Source organism: Protopterus annectens, chromosome 2.part0 (assembly GCF_019279795.1).
Source record: "Protopterus annectens isolate FY-2018-M chromosome 2.part0, PAN1.0, whole genome shotgun sequence".
NCBI lineage: Eukaryota > Metazoa > Chordata > Ceratodontiformes > Protopteridae > Protopterus > Protopterus annectens.
The window spans coordinates 493,583,042-493,604,170 of NC_056728.1; the positions used below are offsets into that span (position 1 = coordinate 493,583,042).

At 42.3% G+C, this 21,129-nt stretch overlaps 1 protein-coding gene across 2 annotated transcripts in view; it reads right to left on the minus strand.

Annotated features, from left to right (window-relative positions):
* Nucleotides 1-21,129, minus strand: part of GOLM1 (golgi membrane protein 1) — a 1,295,551-nt gene that overhangs the window by 64,046 nt on the left and 1,210,376 nt on the right. For both annotated transcript variants that reach the window (XM_044060901.1, XM_044060899.1), the window contains exon 10: nucleotides 8,845-8,967. In XM_044060901.1, coding sequence (XP_043916836.1) covers nucleotides 8,845-8,967 — 123 coding nt within the window. The remainder of the gene's footprint in view (nucleotides 1-8,844; nucleotides 8,968-21,129) is intronic.

Genomic DNA, 21,129 nt, shown 5'->3' on the forward strand with positions numbered 1-21,129 from the left:
CGTCCACTTTCCAAGCTAGTGTGTGGTATGTCCTTGTGCAAAACTTTCGCAGTTGGTAGTTTTGGGGGGAGGCAAACAGATCTATGTCTGGGCTCCCCCATTTTTGAGTTATCATTGTGAATACTTGTGGGTCTAGTTTCCACTCGTGAGGATCCATGATATTGCTGCTTAGTTTGTCTGCCAATGTATTTTTCTTTCCTGGCAGGAACTGTGCTTGTAGTTGAACTTGGTAGGTCAGTGCTGTGTCCCACAAGGTCATTGCTTGCCTGCATAGGGTGTAGGAATGTGTGCCCCCTTGTTTGTTTATGTACCACATCACTGTGGTGTTGTCCGTCTTTATTAGTTGTTGTCCTGGATGTAGGAGGTCCTTGAAAGCTGTTAGGGCATTTTGTACAGCTAGCATCTGTTTTTGATTGATGTGGAGATGCATTTGATCTGCAGACCATTTGCCCTGAATACACTTTCCTGCCTTGTGTGCTCCCCAGGCGTAATCCGATGCATCTGTTGTCATTGTTTGCCTGGCTGTGGGCAAGGTGAAAGGCTGGCCCTTGTTGAGGTGACATGCCTAAGCCCACCATAGAAACTCCTGTTGAAGGCAGGGAATTAGTGGTATTATTGTTTCCAAGCTGTGGCTGTGTTGAGTCCATACGCTTTTCAGGTACCATTGTAATTTCCTCATATGCAGTTTGGCATATGGTATCAGTAGTATGCAAGATGCCATGAATCCCAAGGCCTGGAGAATTTTTCTTACAGGGAGTTGGGTTTTTGTTGCCATCATTTTGAAGTATTGAGTCAGTTGTCCTTGCTTGTCTGGTGTGAGATAAGCCATCTGGGCTGTTGTATTTAAGCTGGCACCCAGGAATATTATGTCTTGTGAGGGCACTAGTTTTGACTTCTTTTCGTTTACTGTGTACCCTAGGCAACTTAGTAGGTTTTTTACAAACGCCAGATTTTTTAAAAGAATGTCCTTGCTGTCTGCTTGAATAAGGCAGTCGTCCAGGTATGGATATATTTGGATTCCTCTTTGTCTGCAGTATGCAATTACTGGTGCCAGGCATTTTGTGAAGACCCTGGGCGCAGTAGATAAGCCAAAGAGCAGTGCAGAGAATTGGTAATGAGTTGTACCTGCTATAAATCGGAGGTATCTTCTGCAATTTTGTCTGATAGGGACATGCAGGTATGCCTCCTTGAAGTCTAATGTTACTAGCCAAGCCTTCTTGCCCAGCATGGGAAGAAGTTGCTGTAGTGTGAGCATCTTGAATTTGGGTACTTCCAGGTATGTGTTTAGAATTGAAAGGTCCAAAATGGGTCTCCAGGCTTTGTCCTTTCAGGGAACCAGAAAGAGTCTTGAGTAAAATCCTTGTCCTTGCTCCTGTGTAGGAACCTGTTGAATGGTTCTCATGTCCATGAGTGCTGTAATTTGTCTTTGAGCCTCTGCCCATTGATTTGATGGCAGATTTGGCATTCCTTTTATCCTTGGTAAAGTGTGAAAGTGGAACCTGTATCCTTGAGTTACAATATTTAGGATCCATTTGTCTTTTGTGATGATGTGCCAATTGTCTGCAAAAAGTGCAAGTTTTCCTCCCAAGGGAGCTGCCAAGCGTGATTTGCTTGGCAGTCTGAGAGGTAAGTTATTGTGATTGTCTTCTGATAGTTTGAGACCTGTCTTCTCCTCCTTTCTGGGTTGTGCCACCCCATTGTCGTGGCTTGTAAGAGCCTTATGGCTGACCTCTGCCCCTTGGGCGTCTGTATTTGCCCCTCTGTGGTCTGTCAGAAGTTGGAAAGGGCCAGTTTTTGGTTGGCCAATTTCTGCTGAAACGAGGGGGTTGAACCTGTAAAAAATCCTTGACCGTCTGCATAAATTTTGCCTTATCCTCCATTTTCTTTAAAACCTCTTCTGCTTTCACACCAAATAAAACATCCTGCTGTAAGGGTGCATCCAATAACTTTGCTTTAACATGATCAGGTAAAGTTTGTTCTTTTAACCAAGCATGCCTACGAATGACAGACCCTGTTACGGCTGCTCTGCAAGAAGCTTCCAATGAATCAAATCCACATTGCAAAGTATGTTTTCCCACTTGTTCTGCTGCATGCAACAAATCTTGCATTTCCTTGTAATCAGGCTGCTCTGTATGTGTGCTCATTTTTTGTTTTAATTGAGACATCAAATATTGTTGATATTTCAGCATGTGAAACTGGCAATTTAAGGCCCTCATAGCCAGAGTAGCCGAGGTATATACTTTCTTTCCCCATCTGTCTAGTGCTCTAGAATCCCTTTCAGATGGTACAGGATTTTTAGCAATAGAGGCCTTAACCCCTTTGGGACCCTGGGAAATGGTTTCTGGGTCAGCAACAGGGCTTTTATATAGGAATTTATGTGAGTCAGGGACTCTGTAGTATCTGTCTGGTTTGGCTGGTGCAGGAGGTAATGAATTTGGGTTAAGGCTAGATTCTGAATAAACATCATCCACAATGTCTAACACAGGTGGAATAGCAAGGGGTCTGTGCTGGGGTAGTAAGAGGAACTCTCGGAGCCTTTTCTTAGAATCAGAGTAATCCTGGCCTTCCCAGTGGAAATGTTCCCTCATGGTATGTAAAGTTTCTCCAAAAGAGTAGTCTTCTGGGGGAGATGCTGAAGGAATAGACTCTTCATCATCAGAGTCTTCATAAGGGGGAAAAGAGTACTCCTGTTCCTCAGAAGAATCTGAGGTAATGGAAACCTGGTCAGAGGAAGCGCAGTCCTCCTCCTGTCTAGGCCTTTTGTCAGGTGGGGGATGGGAACCCCTGATTAGGGTAATTAAGTCTTCGGCCATCTTAAGCATCTGTTTCTTAGGCATGGGGCCTTGCACTGGAGACTGCTGTACAGACTTCCTTACTTTTAATGGAGTTTTCTGTTTTGTAAAGGATTTAATAGTAAGTCGGTCTGAAGACACCTTCAGCAACTGACGGCCTTTCAACTGCACCGGAATCCCCATCAGCCATGGAGTCGCAAGGGCCTAAAGATAAAGGCTCTGGAGGCCCTGCAATCTCCACTTGGGAGTCGGATGCAGGCTGGGGTTCTAAATCGGCAGTTGTCAGGGGCTGCATAGGCGCCTCACTGAAAACCGGAGAACCGGCGACTGGCCTAGCAGAGGCCTCGGTGTCTGGTTTGGGTCTCGGCTGCCTGTCCTTATCTTTGCACTTTTTATGTATCCCGGAAGTCGGTTGCTCCGACGGCACGGTATAATTAAATTTTCTACCAAAATAATATCGGGCGAAATCAAACAGACATTTAATAGTTTGTTTGTTAAACCTAGCACAAAACCGACAACCTGTGACGTCGTGGTCTGGGCCTAGGCAAGGGATGCAATAGGAATGACAATCCTTATGAGGTATTTGCTTTCCACAAGAAATGCAATTATTAACTTTTTCTGACATTGGACTGAGGCAAGAAAAGGTTCCTCAAAAGGGTAGTTAGCTTTATTGAAGACTTCGGTCTGAAATTCGATTTGAAAATCTCAGGAGTCGGCCGACCGGCACTTGCGAACTGCTTCGGGCACCGCGCGGCAAGAAAGACTGAAGAAAATGCCATCGGCTGCCTCTTTTATACCCCTGTTGCACTGACGTCAGGGAAGAAGCGACAGCAACCGACGCCGGACCAAGACTTTGGAACTCGGGCCGACTGCAGGACCGTCTGACGGCAGATAACCCAAGTGTGATGACTGCAGCAGTGTAACACGATGAACATCTGCAACATTCACAGAAGTTCCTTGCAAAAAAAAAAAAAAAAATACAGGGCTTTAACAACATATCCCATGCAGACCACCTCAAAGGTCTGTCTGTACACTTTGTATCCTATAGATTGTTGGACCTTAATCATATTTACAAGACCATTAGCATCAGAACTACTCTGATCTAGAGACCTAAACCTTGCTTGCGTCATAAATAGGACATAATGGAGGGACAGGTTCATGTCTGTGAGAAGTCCCCTTTTCTGGAACAGGCTTCCTATCCAAGTGAAGCAGATTCTCTCCAAAACCTACTCAAGTATAAATTGGACCAGTGAATGGAAAACTGGAAATTCACCCCTGGTTTAGCACCTACCTCTCTCATGGACACGCAGACTATAAACCATGCCCTTAGCATACACACACCCTTAACACATACCATTTAAAATAACCTCTAAGGCATAAAAATTAGTGGGATACATTTGGGATGCATAGTTAGGCTTATAAATGTAACCTAGTATACACCTGTGAACCTACTGGTGGTGGTAATGGGTTACTGTCATGGGAAGGGTTACTGTCAGGGACGAAACACTGCACTGGCATGTATTTATATTCCACCTAAAACTATTATGGAGTTTGGAAAAATGCCAGGAGAAATAAGCTTTCAGCATGGATTATTATTTACAGGATCGGATTGGAAACTAATATGCAATACTGAGGATGTATCAGGGACCCAGAAGGGAAAACAGAACAAAAGAGGTTAGATTTCTACAGTTGTACACAAACTATTTGGTATGGAAGATGTAAATTCAATAGCAAGCACTCACACAGAATGTATATATTATTCCCCATGATGCAATTGCAATACCTTGGCTACCTTGGAGAGTGATTATATTTTGTAGGAGCATGTGTACTTAATTGAAAGTTTTGAGAACCACCTGTCCATTAATATATCAGATCATATGCCAATAAAAAATAAGACAAAATTGCAGAGTAATGATATCTAAAAAAAAAAAAAAGGGACAGCAGTGCTTTACTTCTACTTGCCTGAAGAATTTAAGGAATGGGTATGTTTCAAGAGTTATTATGGAATGGGGAAATTACTTCAGGAGGGACAGTTAGCTAATGGGTGGGATAAAATGAAAATGGAATCTATAAACATAGTAGAGAAATAAGTAAAATATATGGAAATAAGTAGCAGGAATTATTGGAGGTTGGCAGAGTTACTGCAGAAGAAGGGGAATCTCACAGAAGAGGAGGCAAGTGCAGACTTCTAAAGGAAAATAAGGGAAGTATTTGGATAATATGCACGAGTTAAGAAAGGCTGCTGTTAAAGCAGCTATTTCTGATAATTCTAGAGTGCAAAGAACTTTCAGCAAAGTAACTTTACCTACAACCTTTTCAACTTTCTGCTGCCTAACTTTGGATTTTATGCCAAGAAAAATAACCAAAGATTTTGTAAAACTATTACAGATATTTTAGAAATGTTAAGAAAACTTGGCTAAAGAAGGGGAATGGGGAAATAAAAAGAGAACAAGTGAAAAGAGAAGATTATGAGGCTCAACAATTAATAGCTAGGATAAGAAAAGAGATAAAAAAAAACTGATCTACATTAGCACAAGAATCTTCAGGAAGAGATGTTATTCTTGTGGGACTCAAATTTGTGATGGAAGAAAGTGTTAAACAGTTTGAAAATTTTAACAATATTTAGGTGGGGGTACCAGCATTTTCGAAGAAAGCTGTTGTGGCTCCATTACCCAAACACGGTAGACACCCATCAGATCTAGATTCATATAAACACATTTCAAATTTAAACCCTGATTTTAAAGTGTTCGTCTACACTAAATAAGATAATAGAAAGCTGTCACCAAAGTTGATAGATATGGCCCTTTTTGTGGTGGTGAGGCAAACCTTTAACAATAACAACACAATAATAATCAAGAAGGAAGTGGAGTGCAAGAAAACACAAGTGCTGTTGTGGGTCATGATGCACAGAAAGCATAAATGGCCTAAAGCTCCTCCTCATTTTTCCAAAGATACTCAATTAGGGTCTTTCTTGTGTGTGTGTGTGTGTGCGTGTGCGTGTGTGTGTGTGTGTGTGTGTGTGTGTGTGTGTTGGGGGAACTAACCAGTCCATGATGAACCTCATGGGTTAACAGGTTCTCCAAATGAATGGAGTCATTTAGTGGGAATCTAGTGGGGATGGAGTAGGTCTTGCTTGCTTTATCAGTCAGTGAAATAACCACCACCAAGCTTTCTGAATCTTCATAGTAAGCAAAGGGAAAGGGAGACCTCTACCTGTTACTGGGTATAGTTCTAGTGAATCTGTTTGTTAGGTGCCCCCTGCAAGTGTGCATCTGAGAGACAGAGAGAGAGATGGGTGGGCACTATCATACTACAAGGAGTTGGCATTCAGGGAGCAGCCTGTCAACAGCAGCATGGGGACTTACTAGGCCTGCAAGGGGCACACTGTAGGCGTTACGATATGTTCCTTAAAGGTGCCCTTCCACAACTGTAAGAGGACAGGACCTACCAAATTTCAATACATGAAGTCTACGGCCTGAATTGTGGACCATGGCAACAAAGGACCCAGTGGGCCACCCTCAGACTGGACCATCACTTCTCCTGGACACTATGAAAGGAGTGGAGAGGACAGTCTTTAGTCCCAGATGTTACCAGTGAGTTACAAGTCAGGTGACTTGAAGGACCTCTCCATAGGAACAACCAATCACAGCTATTCCCCTACTGATCAACATGGTACTACCTCCAGCTCAAGAGGCACCCACCAAGGTGGCACGCAGGGATGCACCTCCTTTAGGCTTCTCAACACTTGATGATGTAAAGGATAAGCGTGACCTTCAGCTCTTATGAACTTACTAGTTAAAAGTGAAGACATGATATGCAGGAACTGGGAGGTCAACTCAAAAACTGACCTAGCTCCACAAAGGGCATTAGTGCTGCCTGTCACCTACTTCTTTTACTTTTTGATTATGCTACGGCAAAGGTCTGGAGCTGTACAAGGGCCCTCCCATCTCCTCCACCATTTTCCAGGTAGTGAGACAGGCCAGAAGATTTGCTCATCTGTCTGTGGGTGGCTGGGCTGAAATACTGGAAATTATTAGAGCACTTCACATCATATTCCTCTCCCAAGCACTACGGATAGTGATGGCATGCGTTTTGTCTCCTTACTGGATGGCCATGTGAATTCATTTTGGGTGTTTACTATGAAAAATGGATCTCATTTAACTGATGCACAATTACTCAATCTCAACACATCTAAATACTTGAGAGATCACTACTCAAAATGGTAACACTCATAAGGTTGCAAAAAATAAAAACAAATGTTTTTGCAAGGGGACAAGCCCCCACACCATCAGACTTTATGTGCACCAACTCCAAGATCACACAAATCTTGGAGAAAGGAGAAAATACAACACTCACCTCACCACTCTTCTCAGAGCTTAAACACCATTACAAGATGCCAGCAGTTTTCCAGTGACAACACTGTTGTTTTGGTGCTTTAGGCACTGAAATACAGAACTTCTGCATGACAAAATTCAAGATATAGATATGAACTGTGCAAGCAGCAGAAAACTAGAAGACTCAGCGGCTAGGTATGTGCTTCTTTAGTGCTTTATGAGATGCCATGGTGTATATGTCCATAAAGGATGCACTTATCCCAAATCATGGGGACTTCCATAAAATGAAAAAAGCCAAAATGGAAAGAGGAAAAGGATAACCTTATAACTGCAGCATCACCAAGAGGGGTCCCTGACACTAGGCTGTAATATTTTCCAGTATAACAAAACTCTAAATGAACAGCAATCAATGGTTAAAAACAAACACCAAACCACATAAAAAACCATCCAGGGAAACAAAGTGTTCTGTTCTGCTTTTATCTAACAGCAACCAAGCTGGTTTATATTGCCTTTATCGAAGTTGGTTCATTATTTACTGCTGGATTAAAAGCAGAACAGAACACTTCGTTTCCCTGGATGTTTTTTTATGTGGTTTTCCAGTATAACATACAAAGATAACAAAGCTTCAACTCAATGGACAAAGAGATGTTGCAGCAGGCTAGGTAGCCAAGAAATGCACTGTACTGCCTGAGTGGTCAGCAAAGGCACGTAATGCATTATGCTGATCAAAGTCTATGCTTGACAGAATTTAGTCTTGCTTGCTGGCAGGCAAGGGTACAGAAATAGAGTAAGATGGCAGTGATTCAGATGACAACTTGTGCTTCATAATGTGAGTGCAACTGTTCTTTTTAAATTCCTTTTCCAGGGAAGAACCTGAAGCAAACACTGAATGAAAGTGATATTTCATTTAAATTATGTCTGCATTTCATTTGGTTGAATATTCGAAATTTCAACCCTTCTTTTGCTGGCTTAAGAGACTGAATTCTCTCAATGCTGGCTTCTTTGTGTGCGAGACTGCAGTGGAGCAGAAAGGAGGAATTCACCTTTTTCCAACTGTTGTGCTGTCTCTGAGTTGTTATATGTAATTAGCAGGGTGTGTGGGGGATGTGTAATGGCTTGCCGCCCTGCAAACATATTTGTTTTCATTTTTTCCGATATTTTTTGTTTTGGTATTTTTAGATTAACCTTTTTTTATTCAACATTTTAGTGTTCGATGTTTTCATTCTGTAATAATAAATTATGTGAGCATATTCTGCACCAAAAGTAGCAAAGGAATACAGGGAAGGAATACCTTTCAACTGTCCAGATTATTGCCTCATATTTCTAGTCGGTTCCTCATAAAATGTGTAGTTTTCATGCAAATCATGGAGGACTGAAGTCACTAAATAATGACAGACATTTGAGTTTCAGACTTCATATCCTTCAGGAAATGCATACTAATGCAAAACCTGCCATTCCACCAATTTTCTAAGAACAATATTTAAAATATGCTCCTGATCTTGGGCCTTTTCCCTCTCATTATGTTTGGTTATGTCCAGAATTTTTGTGCTAAGAGGTTAAGTGAAATGGGGAAGAAGAGTAAAAAAGTATTTTTTGTAATCAAGTGACCAACACAAAACAGTTGTGGAAATAATGATTTTCTATAGAACGTCTCTTGTGCGTTACTCTTTACTGCAGTCTGTAGTATTGTCTAATTCAGGAAGAAATTAGTTACTTACCTATTACTTTACCATTTCCACCATTAAGCTCGGCCTGTTTGTCAGCCTCAAATTCAGCCACATTGCCTTCATCTCCATTGTAGTCAGCTGGTTCCTCATTCCTTGGAGCATCCTTTTCATTTTCTAATGCAGGTAAGAAATACAAAATGAAATAATTCAGTTAGAAACTTGCAACCGCTACCAATGTGACAAGTAAAATGCATTACTACTACTTCCTCCATTTAATAAAGAAATAAAACCATCAGTAACTCATCATTTCTAGTTAACACAATGATGGTGCTGGGACTTCTCAGTTCATCTCACTTCATTTGCACCTTCTGTTTATTTACACAAAATGTCTGTTTTACCTTATTTCTCTTTTCTCCGAGACCCCAAATTTGTTTTTCTGCTTCATTTTGTTTTGTTAATCTGTTTCACATAATGATATACTGTCTTGGGGATGTCGGGCATGACTTAATTTTTCTTGCACCCCCACAACACTACTTCTAGGAACCCATGAAGGATCACCCTAGCAAAACCAGCTCTAGCTCTGGAAATCAAATCCAACTTATAGTGCTTGGTAAAAGTATGCAGAAAAGTCCAGGTAGCTGCCTCAGGAATAGTTAGTATCTAAACCCTTGAAAAAAGCAGCAGAAGAAGCCACAGCCCTAGGAGAATGAGCCTTAACAGAAGATGGAAGGCTCTTGCCAAGAAAAGAATAACCAAAAGAAATGGCTTTAGATATCCAAAGAAATAGTTTCTATTGAAACAACATGGAAACGGCCAATCCCAAAGATCTAGGATGAAAGGAAACAAAAAGTTGATCAGATTTGCAAAAAGCTTTAGTCTTACCCAAATAAAATTTCAGTTGTCTCTGCACATCCAAACTGCAAAACCTTCTCACAGATTGCGGAGAAGGGAAAATGTGGGTAAGTGAACAGACTGATTAAGAGACAACTCATTCACCACTTTGAGCATAAAAGAGGGATTAGTACAAAGGAGCTTCCTGTCCTTATGGAAAACTAAAAAAGGAGGAACAGCCATAAGGGCTTGAAGCTCAGGCACCTGTCTGGCAGAAGTAACGGCCAACAAAACGAACAGTCTTCCAAGAACAATGCTACAAGGAAGCTGAACCTGCAGACTCAAAAGAAGCCTGGGTCAATTTCTCCAAAACAAAGTTAAGGTCCCCAGGAAGGAGGGACAGACTTCCTGGGAAGTCTAACATGAAGGATGCCTTTAAGAAACTGTTTATCCTCAAATCTAGAGGATAAAGGGGGTTGTAGAAGCATACAAGCAGAAACAGCTGACAAGTGGGCCTTCACAGAAGAATAAGCCAACCCAGCATTCAGCCATTCACACAGATAAGAGAGAACCAAATGGACATCCACAGAAAGTGGATCCAGGTTACGGGATATACACCAAACAGAAAACCTCCTCCATCTGGATAAGTAGGATTTCCTAGTCATGGGTTTCCTGGCCTCCCGCAGGACCCTAAGCATATCCTCAGGAAAAAAAAGTGTCTATATGTAATGAAATTCCCATCACCCACAGTGTGAAGACAGAACCCTCGTCTTGTGTGAGCAGGCCCACCCTGTGAGGTAGCTTGTGATGATTGCCCTTTGCTAAATGCAGAAGAGTGAACCAGTACTGCATGGGGTAGAGGGAGTCACCAGCAAGATTTTGGGAGCTTCCTGCTTCATCTTGAACAGGACTTTTGGAATGAGAGGAAGGGGAGGGAAGGCATAAAGGAACAAACACTTCCAGGAAAGAGAAAGGACATCCACCTTCCAGACCAGAAGACATGGGGCTATGGCACAAAAAAAAGAGGAAGGTGTCTGTTCAGAGGGGAGGTAAATAGATCTACTTGAGGAGTACCCCACTGGTGGATAATGTCCAGAAACACATCCCTGAGAAGCACCCACTCATAGGATTGTGAACTGCCTGAAGTGTCACTTGATACTGGATAGTTAGCTCTAACACTTGAAGTGCTAACCTGCATAGGAGATCAGATCTTGTCCCCCCTTGCTTGTTGACATATCACATAATTGTGGTATTATCTGTTATTACCTTAGGGGTCCAAGAAAAAACGTCGCTGGGAACTGCTGATATAGTAACCAGAATAAAATTTATTAAAACACAAACAAGTACAAAGTGAGCGCTTTCGGGCCAAAACCCTTCCTCAGACAAAGGACCATATGTTAACCAACCAATTTAAAATACAAATCAACCAATAAGATTTCAATAAAAGGCCCGCCTATTTTTAAGGGCTGGCTTAAGGGGTACTACATCATTCAGCCCTGGGTCTATGTGAGCTGTCAATTCTAAAATCCATTTGGATTCCACTGCCTCAGTTTTTAACTTAATGTCACCACCTCTCCTATTCAAAAAAACATTCACTATGACCCTAAATTTAAACTGATGTGTTGGATTGTTCTTGATATGCCTGTAAAGGGCATTATGTTCATCACAGTTTCTGATAGATGAGAGATGCTGCAAAAACCTAACCTTCAACATATTGTTGGTTTTACCAACATAATAACTTGGACATGAAGTGCAGTCGGCCAGATATACAACATCGGTGGTCCTACAGGTCGCCTTTCCTTTTAAAATTATCCTCCTACCATTAGTGGGGTGTACAAAAGTCACATCCTTATTAATGTGGCCACAAGGAACAGTACCCTTTGTTTTGGGTAAACCTTTGTTGTTACTGTTCTCCCTATCTTGACAAAGTATGTCTTTAAGGTTCCTGTTCCTTTTATAACAAAACTGTGGATTGACCCCTACTATGTCCTTTAAACTGACATCACTAGTGATGATATTCCAATTATTATGGATGATGTCACACACCCCTTTAATGTTGCTCCCATAGGTCAACATAATCCTTGGTTTGGTTGTTATGCCCCTGTTGTCAATGTTATCCCTCTTCTCTGTTCTTGTAGTACTAATCCATGGCTTATACCTACTCTGTCTACATTCCCTACCTTTATCTATGGCTCCTTCAACCAAACCCTCTCTGTATCCCCTGTCCTGAAAACACTTTTTCAACTTGGTGAGCTCCTCATCAAACTGTTCATCCAGCACGCTTATCCTTGATACCCTACTTACCTGCCCCTGCACTATGTTAGGGAAGGTGAATCTAGGGTGCATGCTGTCAAAGGAAAGTAGCGTGTTTTTCCAACATTCCTCTCTAAACAGTCTCGAGCTAAAGCCATTTTCTCTTAACACTATTGTGACATCCAAAAAATCTAAAGCATCACATGAGCTTTTGACATCAAATCTCAAAAAAGAGGTTGTGGAATGCAAATATTCCATAAAGTGGGTTAACATCTGTCCATCGCCCTTCCATAGAATAAAAATATCGTCTACGAAACGTAGATAAGTTCCTATGTATTGCTCCCATTCACTGTTACCCAGAACATGGTTCTTTTCCCAATAAGAGAGAACAAGATTGGCGTATGTATTTGCACAGGGAGTGCCCATAGCTACCCCCTGTGCTTGCCTACATACTGAATCGTTACTCATGAAAACATTGTTCTCTAATACTAATGTTAATAACTCTTGTATAACAACCAGTTCCTTCTCCATGACCCCCATAGTTCGTAAAAGTTCTATTGTGGCATGTGTACCATATTCATTCCCTATAACAATGAATAAGCTATGGACGTCAAGTGTGACCAACAAGGAACCTGCTGTTGATCCCTCTCTATTCAAATCACCTAGAATGGTGAGAAAATGGCCTGTGTCCTTCAAAACATTCTGTATTTTATCCACATATGGCCTTAAAGTGTATTCCAACCATATGGATAAATTCTCAGTGACCCACCCTCTGCCTGATACAATAGGTCTAAGGGGTGGGTCTACTTGAGATTTGTGTATCTTTGGTAAGGCTTTGAACACAGGAATGACAGGCTTGTCTATCATAAAGAAATCTAAGAGCTCCTGTGTGATGTAAAAGTGTGTGTGTAACCAATGTAGGCGTGCATGAACTTTATCTATTACACATCTAACCTCAACAGGATTCAGCAACTGATAAATATCTCCCTCTGATAGCAATTCTACCAACTTAGCATTGTACCAGTCGGTATCAAGTACCACGACTGCTCCACCCTTGTCTGCCATTTTTATTGTTAACTCCAAATTATTACTAAGTTCTTCTAAGGCCTGTCTTTGTTCTAATGTTAAATTGTAAAACCTATCACATCCTCTCCTTTGAAAATATGTTATTAAATCACTCTCACATTTATTAATAAATAAACTAAGTGCAGGTAAAAAAGGTGGAGTAAAACAGCTCGGTTTACGTGGACCCATATTCAAACTACCTGCACTTAGTTTATTTATTAATAAATGTGAGAGTGATTTAATAACATATTTTCAAAGGAGAGGATGTGATAGGTTTTACAATTTAACATTAGAACAAAGACAGGCCTTAGAAGAACTTAGTAATAATTTGAGTTAACAATAAAAATGGCAGACAAGGGTGGAGCAGTCGTGGTACTTGATACCGATTGGTACAATGCTAAGTTGGTAGAATTGCTATCAGAGGGAGATATTTATCAGTTGCTGAATCCTGTTGAGGTTAGATGTGTAATAGATAAAGTTCATGCACGCCTACATTGGTTACACACACACTTTTACATCACACAGGAGCTCTTAGATTTCTTTATGATAGACAAGCCTGTCATTCCTGTGTTCAAAGCCTTACCAAAGATACACAAATCTCAAGTAGACCCACCCCTTAGACCTATTGTATCAGGCAGAGGGTGGGTCACTGAGAATTTATCCATATAGTTGGAATACACTTTAAGGCCATATGTGGATAAAATACAGAATGTTTTGAAGGACACAGGCCATTTTCTCACCGTTCTAGGTGATTTGAATAGAGAGGGATCAACAGCTGGTTCCTTGTTGGTCACACTTGACGTCCATAGCTTATTCACTGTTATAGGGAATGAATATGGTACACATGCCACAATAGAACTTTTACGAACTATGGGGGTCATGGAGAAGGAACTGGTTCTTATACAAGAGTTATTGACGTTAGTATTAGAGAACAATGTTTTCATGAGTAACGGTTCAGTATATAGGCAAGCACAGGGGGTAGCCATGGGCACTCCCTGTGCAAATACATACGCCAATCTTGTTCTCTCTTATTGGGAAAAGAACCATGTTCTGGGTAACAGTGAATGGGAACAATACATAGGAACTTATCTACGTTTCGTAGACGATATTTTTATTCTATGGAAGGGCGATGGACAGATGTTAACCCGCTTTATGGAATATTTGCATTCCACAACCCCTTTTTTGAGATTTGATGTCAAAAGCTCATGTGATGCTTTAGATTTTTTGGATGTCACAATAGTGTTAAGAGAGAATGGCTTTAGCTCGAGACTGTTTAGAGAGGAATGTTGGAAAAACACGCTACTTTCCTTTGACAGCATGCACCCTAGATTCACCTTCCCTAACATAGTGCAGGGGCAGGTAAGTAGGGTATCAAGGATAAGCGTGCTGGATGAACAGTTTGATGAGGAGCTCACCAAGTTGAAAAAGTATTTTCAGGACAGGGGATACAGAGAGGGTTTGGTTGAAGGAGCCATAGATAAAGGTAGGGAATGTAGACAGAGTAGGTATAAGCCATGGATTAGTACTACAAGAACAGAGAAGAGGGATAACATTGACAATAGGGGCATAACAACCAAACCAAGGATTATGTTGACCTATGGGAGCAACATTAAAGGGGTGTGTGACATCATCCATAATAATTGGAATATCATCACTAGTGATGTCAGTTTAAAGGACATAGTAGGGGTCAATCCACAGTTTTGTTATAAAAGGAACAGGAACCTTAAAGACATACTTTGTCAAGATAGGGAGAACAGTAACAACAAAGGTTTACCCAAAACAAAGGATACTGTTCCTTGTGGCCATTGTAAGGCTTGTGGCCACATTAATAAGGATGTGACTTTTGTACACCCCACCAATGGTAGGAGGATAACTTTAAAAGGAAAGGCAACCTGTAGGACCACCGATGTTGTATATCTGGCCGACTGCACTTCGTGTCCAAGTTATTATGTTGGTAAAACCAACAATATGTTGAAAGTTAGGATTTTGCAGCATCTCTCATCTATCAGAAACTGTGATGAACATAATGCCCTTTACAGGCATATCAAGAACAATCCAACACATCAGTTTAAATTTAGGGTCACAGTGAATGTTTTTTTGAATAGGAGAGGTGGTGACATTAAGTTAAAAACTGAGGCAGTGGAATCCAAATGGATTTTAGAATTGACAGCTCACATAGACCCAGGGCTGAATGATGTAGTACCCCTTAAGCCAGCCCTTAAAAATAGGCGGGCCTTTTATTGAAATCTTATTGGTTGATTTGTATTTTAAATTGGTTGGTTAACATATGGTCCTTTGTCTGAGGAAGGGTTTTGGCCCGAAAGCGCTCACTTTGTACTTGTTTGTGTTTTAATAAATTTTATTCTGGTTACTATATCAGCAGTTCCCAGCGACGTTTTTTCTTGGATTTTGGTTTACCTTTACGACTGCTGGGATTTGGCATAGCACGAGCTTTTTCTTGGATTACCTTAGGGGTCCTGGAATGAAATGCTTGAAGAGCCAACAGAATAGCTCTCAACTCTTTGATATTGAGGCGATGTTTCTTTTGTTGAAGTGAACAGAGGCCCTGCAAGTTTAGACGGTCAAAGGAAGCCCCCCATCCCACATCTTAAGCCTCTGGGAACAGCTCCTGAGAGGGGAGTGGAGACTGAAAAGGAAGGCCTGGAATGAGTGACAACTGCCAAATCCACCAATGAAATTCCAGCTTGAGGCACGGAAGAAGTGGGACTAATCTAGAGGATGAAAAGTACAGTTTTGTACCTACCATAAATGTAGATGTCCAAACTGGATAGCATCTGCAGTCATAACAACTGGGTTGTCCTGTCGTCAGGCAGCCCTTCAGTCGGCCGGATTCCAAAGTCCGGGTCCGGCTTCGGCTGATGTCGCACTTCACCCGACGTCATCTCTGTTGGTCTTCGGGTATAAAGGCATCAGCCGACGCCATTTTCCTCAGTGTTTCTTGCCCCAGATGCCAGTTGCCCTCATGGAAGGCTAAAATTTGGATAAATGCCAATGTTTCCAAAAGGATAGAAGGTAAACACAAAAAGTAAGCATGTATGTACATATATACAAACAAATACACCATAAGAGACTCCCCCCACTAGCTAGCTATTAGGAGGGTAAACACCCTAGGAGTACCACAGAGGGGAAGGAGGGAGGGTAATCCTGACTGCAGATGCTATCCAGTTCGGACATCTACATTTATGGTAGGTACAAAACTGTACTATGTCCTTCATGGATGCATCTGCAGTCATAACAACTGGGTAGAATACCATAGCCAACAAGGGAGGAGGATAAAACTAGATTATGGTGTGTTTAGGATCCCTTGCAGTACAGCAGTGGCAAACCCTGCTCGGGATCTGGAATATAGAGGCAAATTATAATGCTTGGCAAATGTATGCACGGAGGTCCAAGTAGCCGCCTCAATAATGTCTTTGGTTGCCACTCCTCGTAAGAAGGCTGTGGTAGTGGCTGTTGCCCTTGTAGAATGAGGTCTTATGTTCTGTGGAATTGGTTTTCCATGGAAGGAGTAACAGAATCGTATGCAATTTCCTATCCATTTGGAGATTGTCTGTTTGGAAATAGCTTTTCCTTCCCTTCCTGTTGCATAGGCTACAAAAAGTTGGTCAGTCTTTCTGCTACTTTTAGTTCTGTCCAAATAGTAGCGTAGCTGTCTATGTACATCCAAGGTATGCAATATTCTTTCCCTCTGTTTTGTGGGTTGGGAAAGAAGGTAGGTAGGTGGATTGCCTGGTTTAAAGACACTCTGGATACCACCTTAGGCATAAATGTAGGATTAGTTCTCATAGACACTCTATCTTGGTGGAAGATTAGGAAGGGTTGCACTGCCATTAAGGCCTGTAGTTCTGAAACCCTCCTTGCTGAAGTAATTGCCAGTAGGAAAGCAGTTTTCCATGACAGGTGTTGTAGGTCTGCTGTTGCTGCTGGTTCAAAGGGTGATAGTGTCAATTTTTCTAGCACAAAGTTTAGGTCCCAAGCTGGTAATGGTGGTTTCCTTGGAGGTTTTACATTCTTGATTCCTCTGAGGAACTGCCTGAGCAAAGGGTGAGAAAAACAGGTGGATCAAAGCTGTATTCTGCTGAAATAGCTGATGCATGTATCTTGATGGAGGAGTAGGACAGGCCTGAATGAAGAAGTTCGCTAGGTACTCCAGAATGTTAGGCATATCTATGTTTGACACATCTTTTCCTCTTTCAGTACTCCAAATGACAAACCTTTTCCATTTTCCAGCATAGTTTCTTCTTGTTGAAGGTCTGCGTGCTTCAAGAATAATGTCTCTAACTCTTTGTGAAAGTTCTGGATTAGCTGCTGCTATGTGATGTTCCATGCAGTCAGTTGCAACGTTTTTAGGTTTGGATGTATGATGCTGTAGTTGTTCTGAGTTAACATCAAAGGCATCAGGGTATTGGCCACATATTGTTCGAGACATGCTCCTCAGCAGTGGGTACCAGTGTTGTCTTGGCCAGTTTGGAGCTATCAGGATTATCCTTGGACGTTCTTCCTTGATTTTTAGTAATACCTTGTGTATCAAGGGAAGAGGTGGGAATGCATATGCTGTTAGGCCTTTCCAGCTGAAGGAGAGCAAATCCACTTTCCATGCTCGTGGGTGGAATGTCCTTGTGCAGAATTTTTTGAGCTGGTGATTGGTAGGTGATGCAAATAGATCTATCTGAGGCATTCCCCATTTCTTTGAGATGGTCTTGAAGATGTCCGGGTGCAGCTTCCATTCGTGGGCATCCGATGTGGTTCTGCTTAATATGTCTGCTAGAGTATTCTCCTTTCCCGGTACAAATATTGCCTGTAACTGGATGTTGTAGCTGAGTGCCAGGGTCCACAGCTCCAAAGTCATTCTGCATAGAGGGTATGAATGAGTGCCTCCCTGTTTGTTGATGTACCACATGACTGTGGTGTTGTCTGTCCTGTTGTCTGTCCTTATCATCAACTGGCCCTCTTTGAGAAATGGTCTGAACTTTTGGATTGCCAGTTTTACTGCCAGCATTTCTTTTAGGTTGATGTGCAGGTGAAGTTGATCCTGTGTCCACAATCCTTGCACGCATTTGTCCAGCATGTGGGCCCCCCATCCTAGGTCTGAAGCGTCTGTTGTGATGGTCTGGCTTGCTTGACATCTGCGAAAGGGTAGCCCTGGGTTTGACTGGCATGCCTGAGCCCACCATAGGAACTCCTGTTTTAAGCATGGAATTAATGGGATTTCTGTTTCTAGGCTGTGTCTGTGTTGGGACCATAAAATCTTTAGGTACCACTGTAGTTTTCTCATATGTAGTCTGGCAAATGGAACCAAGATTATGCATGATGCCATGAAGCCCAAGGCCTGCAGTACTTTTCTTGCTGTTAACTTGTTCAGTTTTGTTAGTGCCAAGAAGTAAAGAGGAAGTTCTTTTGTTTTTCTGTAGTTAGGAATGCCATCTGTTTTACTGTGTCCAATTCCGCCCAAGAAAGTCCTTGTTTGGGATGGTATCAGCCTTGACTTTTGTAGATTGACTGTGTATCCCAGTGCTTGCAGCAAGTAAATGACCCTTTGTAAATCTGTTGTCAGCTTGCTTTTGTTGTCCCCTTGTAGCAGGCAGTCGTCTAGGTATGGGTAAATTTGAATTCCCTGTAGTCTGCAATGGGCGATTACTGATGCCAGGCATTTTGTGAATACTCTGGGCGCAGTAGGTAAGCCAAAGGGCAATGCTGAGAATTGATAGTGCTCTGATCCTGCAAGAAATCTGAGGTATCTTCTGCAGATTGGTCGAATGGGGACGTGCAGGTATGCCTCCTTGAGATCTAGAGTTACCAGCCAACACTCCTTGCCCAGCATGGGAAGAAGTTGCTGTAGGGTCAGCATTTTGAATTTTGGGACAATGATGTATGTATTTAAGGCGGACAGGTCGAGAATTGGTCTCCAACTTTTTTCCTTTCTTGGAACTAGGAATAGTCTGGAGTAGAACCCCTTTCCTTGCTCTGCTGCTGGCACTTTTTCCACAGCTCTCATGTTTGCTAACTGCATTATCTGTTGTAGAGCCTCTGTTTTTTGATTTGGAGGTAGATTTGGCATTCCTCTTTTGACTGGTAAAGTGTGGAAGTGGAACCGGTAACCTTGATCTATGGTTTGTAAAATCCACTTGTCTTTTGTTATATAGTGCCAGTTCTTTGAAAATAAGGTTAATTTTCCGCCTAGAGGAGCTGCTATTTGTTCCCTGGTAGGCGGATTTAGGGTTAAGTCACTGTGGTTGAGTTGATGTAGTGGCAGAGGTTGTGTCTGTGCCTCTGTTGTTACCTTGCCACTGTCGTCCTCTGTAGGCACCTCCCCTGGATTGGTTTCTGCCTCTGGAATGTCTATTCCTGCCCCTTTGAGATCTTGAGGAGTCAGGAAAGGACCAATTTTTGGCAGGCCAGTTCCTGCTAAACCTTGGGGGCTGAACCTGCAAGAAATCTTTAACCATTTAAACAGATTTTGCCTTTTCTTCCATTTTCTTCATAACCTGCTGGGCAGGTGTACCAAACAAACTTGTCTTATCCATAGGAGCATCTAGCAACTTAGCTTTAACATGATCCGGTAGAGCTTGCTCCTTTAGCCATGCATGCCTTCTTATCACTGTGCCAGTCATGGCTGATCTAAATGAAGCCTCCAGTGCATCATAGCCACATTTTAAGGAATGGTTACTAACCTGTTGTATGTTATTTACCATTTCTAATACATATTTCTTATCAATAGATTCATCAGTGGTTAGTTTTTTAGTTAACTGATCAAGCATAAACTCTTGGTATTGTATCATGTGAAACTGACAATTTAACGCTCTAGCTGAGAGAGTAGCTGAAGTGTAGACCTTTTTGCCCCATCTGTCTAATGACCTTGCTTCCCTTTCTGAAGGAATAGGGTTTTTGCTATGGTCGCGGCTACTGCCTTGGGACCCTGGGATATAGTTTCGGGTCTGCAAGTGGGGCCTTGTAAAGGTGGTGATGAGTGTCTGGCACCCTGTAAAATCTGTCTGGTTTGGCAGGGGCTGGAGGTAAAGAATCTGGTGCGGAGCAGACATCATTGAAAGCATCATCCACCACAGAGAGAACAGGAGGTATAGCTAAGGGCCTGTGCTGTGCAAGGTGCAGAAAGGTCCTAAGTCTTTTTCTGGAGTCTGAAAAATCCTGTTGCTGCCATTGGAACTGCTCGCATGGCATGTAAGGTTTCCCCAAAGGAGAATTCTTCTGGTGGGGAAGCAGCTGGAATGGATTCTTCAGCATCAGAGTCTTCAAAATTGGAGAAAGGAGCCTCTGGCTGATCAGTTATGTCTGATTCATCGGCAGACTCATCAGAGGACACTGGCTCAGGGGGCTCTGCCCTAGGTCTCTTCTCTGGGGGCTGAGAGGCCCTGTCTGGGTGAGATTGAGATCCTCTAATTAATGAAATTAAATCTTCTGCCAGAGTAAGCATTTGAGAACTAGAGGGTGGCCTGGTTGTAGGGGGTTTAACAGGCACTGTTTTAGTAGTCTTTGCTGCTTTAGCCCTGGCGAAGGCCTTAATGGACATGGCTGCTGGAGGCCTAGCAGCACCACGTGCTGGGGTAGAGACATCCAAGGGAAAGGTGTCTGATAAGTCAGTGGCAACCACCGTAGTGGATAAAATTTCTGAGGCTGTTTCAAGAGTGGTAGCAGGGGCCTCAGTTGTAGAGATAGATTCAGCTGTACTTTGATCAGTTTTCTCGGTTTCGGCCGAAACCGAGACACTCGCGGTTTGCTTAACCATGGTTTCAGCCGAAACCGCGGACCGCGAGTGTCGGTCTTTATCTTTGCGTTTTTTGGCAGATTGGGTTGTCGGAGGATCCGACGGCATAATGTACGCAAAATCAGAACCGAAAAACTGTTCAGCAAACTCCGACCGACGCCTAAGCATTCGTCGGTTGAATGAAGCACAGGCCGAACAGGCTGCTACGTCGTGGGCTGGGCCTAAACAAGGCAGACAATAAGAGTGGAAATCTTTATGAGGTATTTGTTTCCCACAGGTTAAACAATTATTAACTTTTTCTGACATCGGCTGAGGCAAGAAAGAGTCCCCAACGGAGTACTTAGCTTTAGAAGTCTTCGAAGTAGTATTCGGTAGAAGTAATCTCTGGATCCGACCGACCGGCACTTGCGAACAGCTTCTGCTTCGGGCGCCACGCGGCAAGA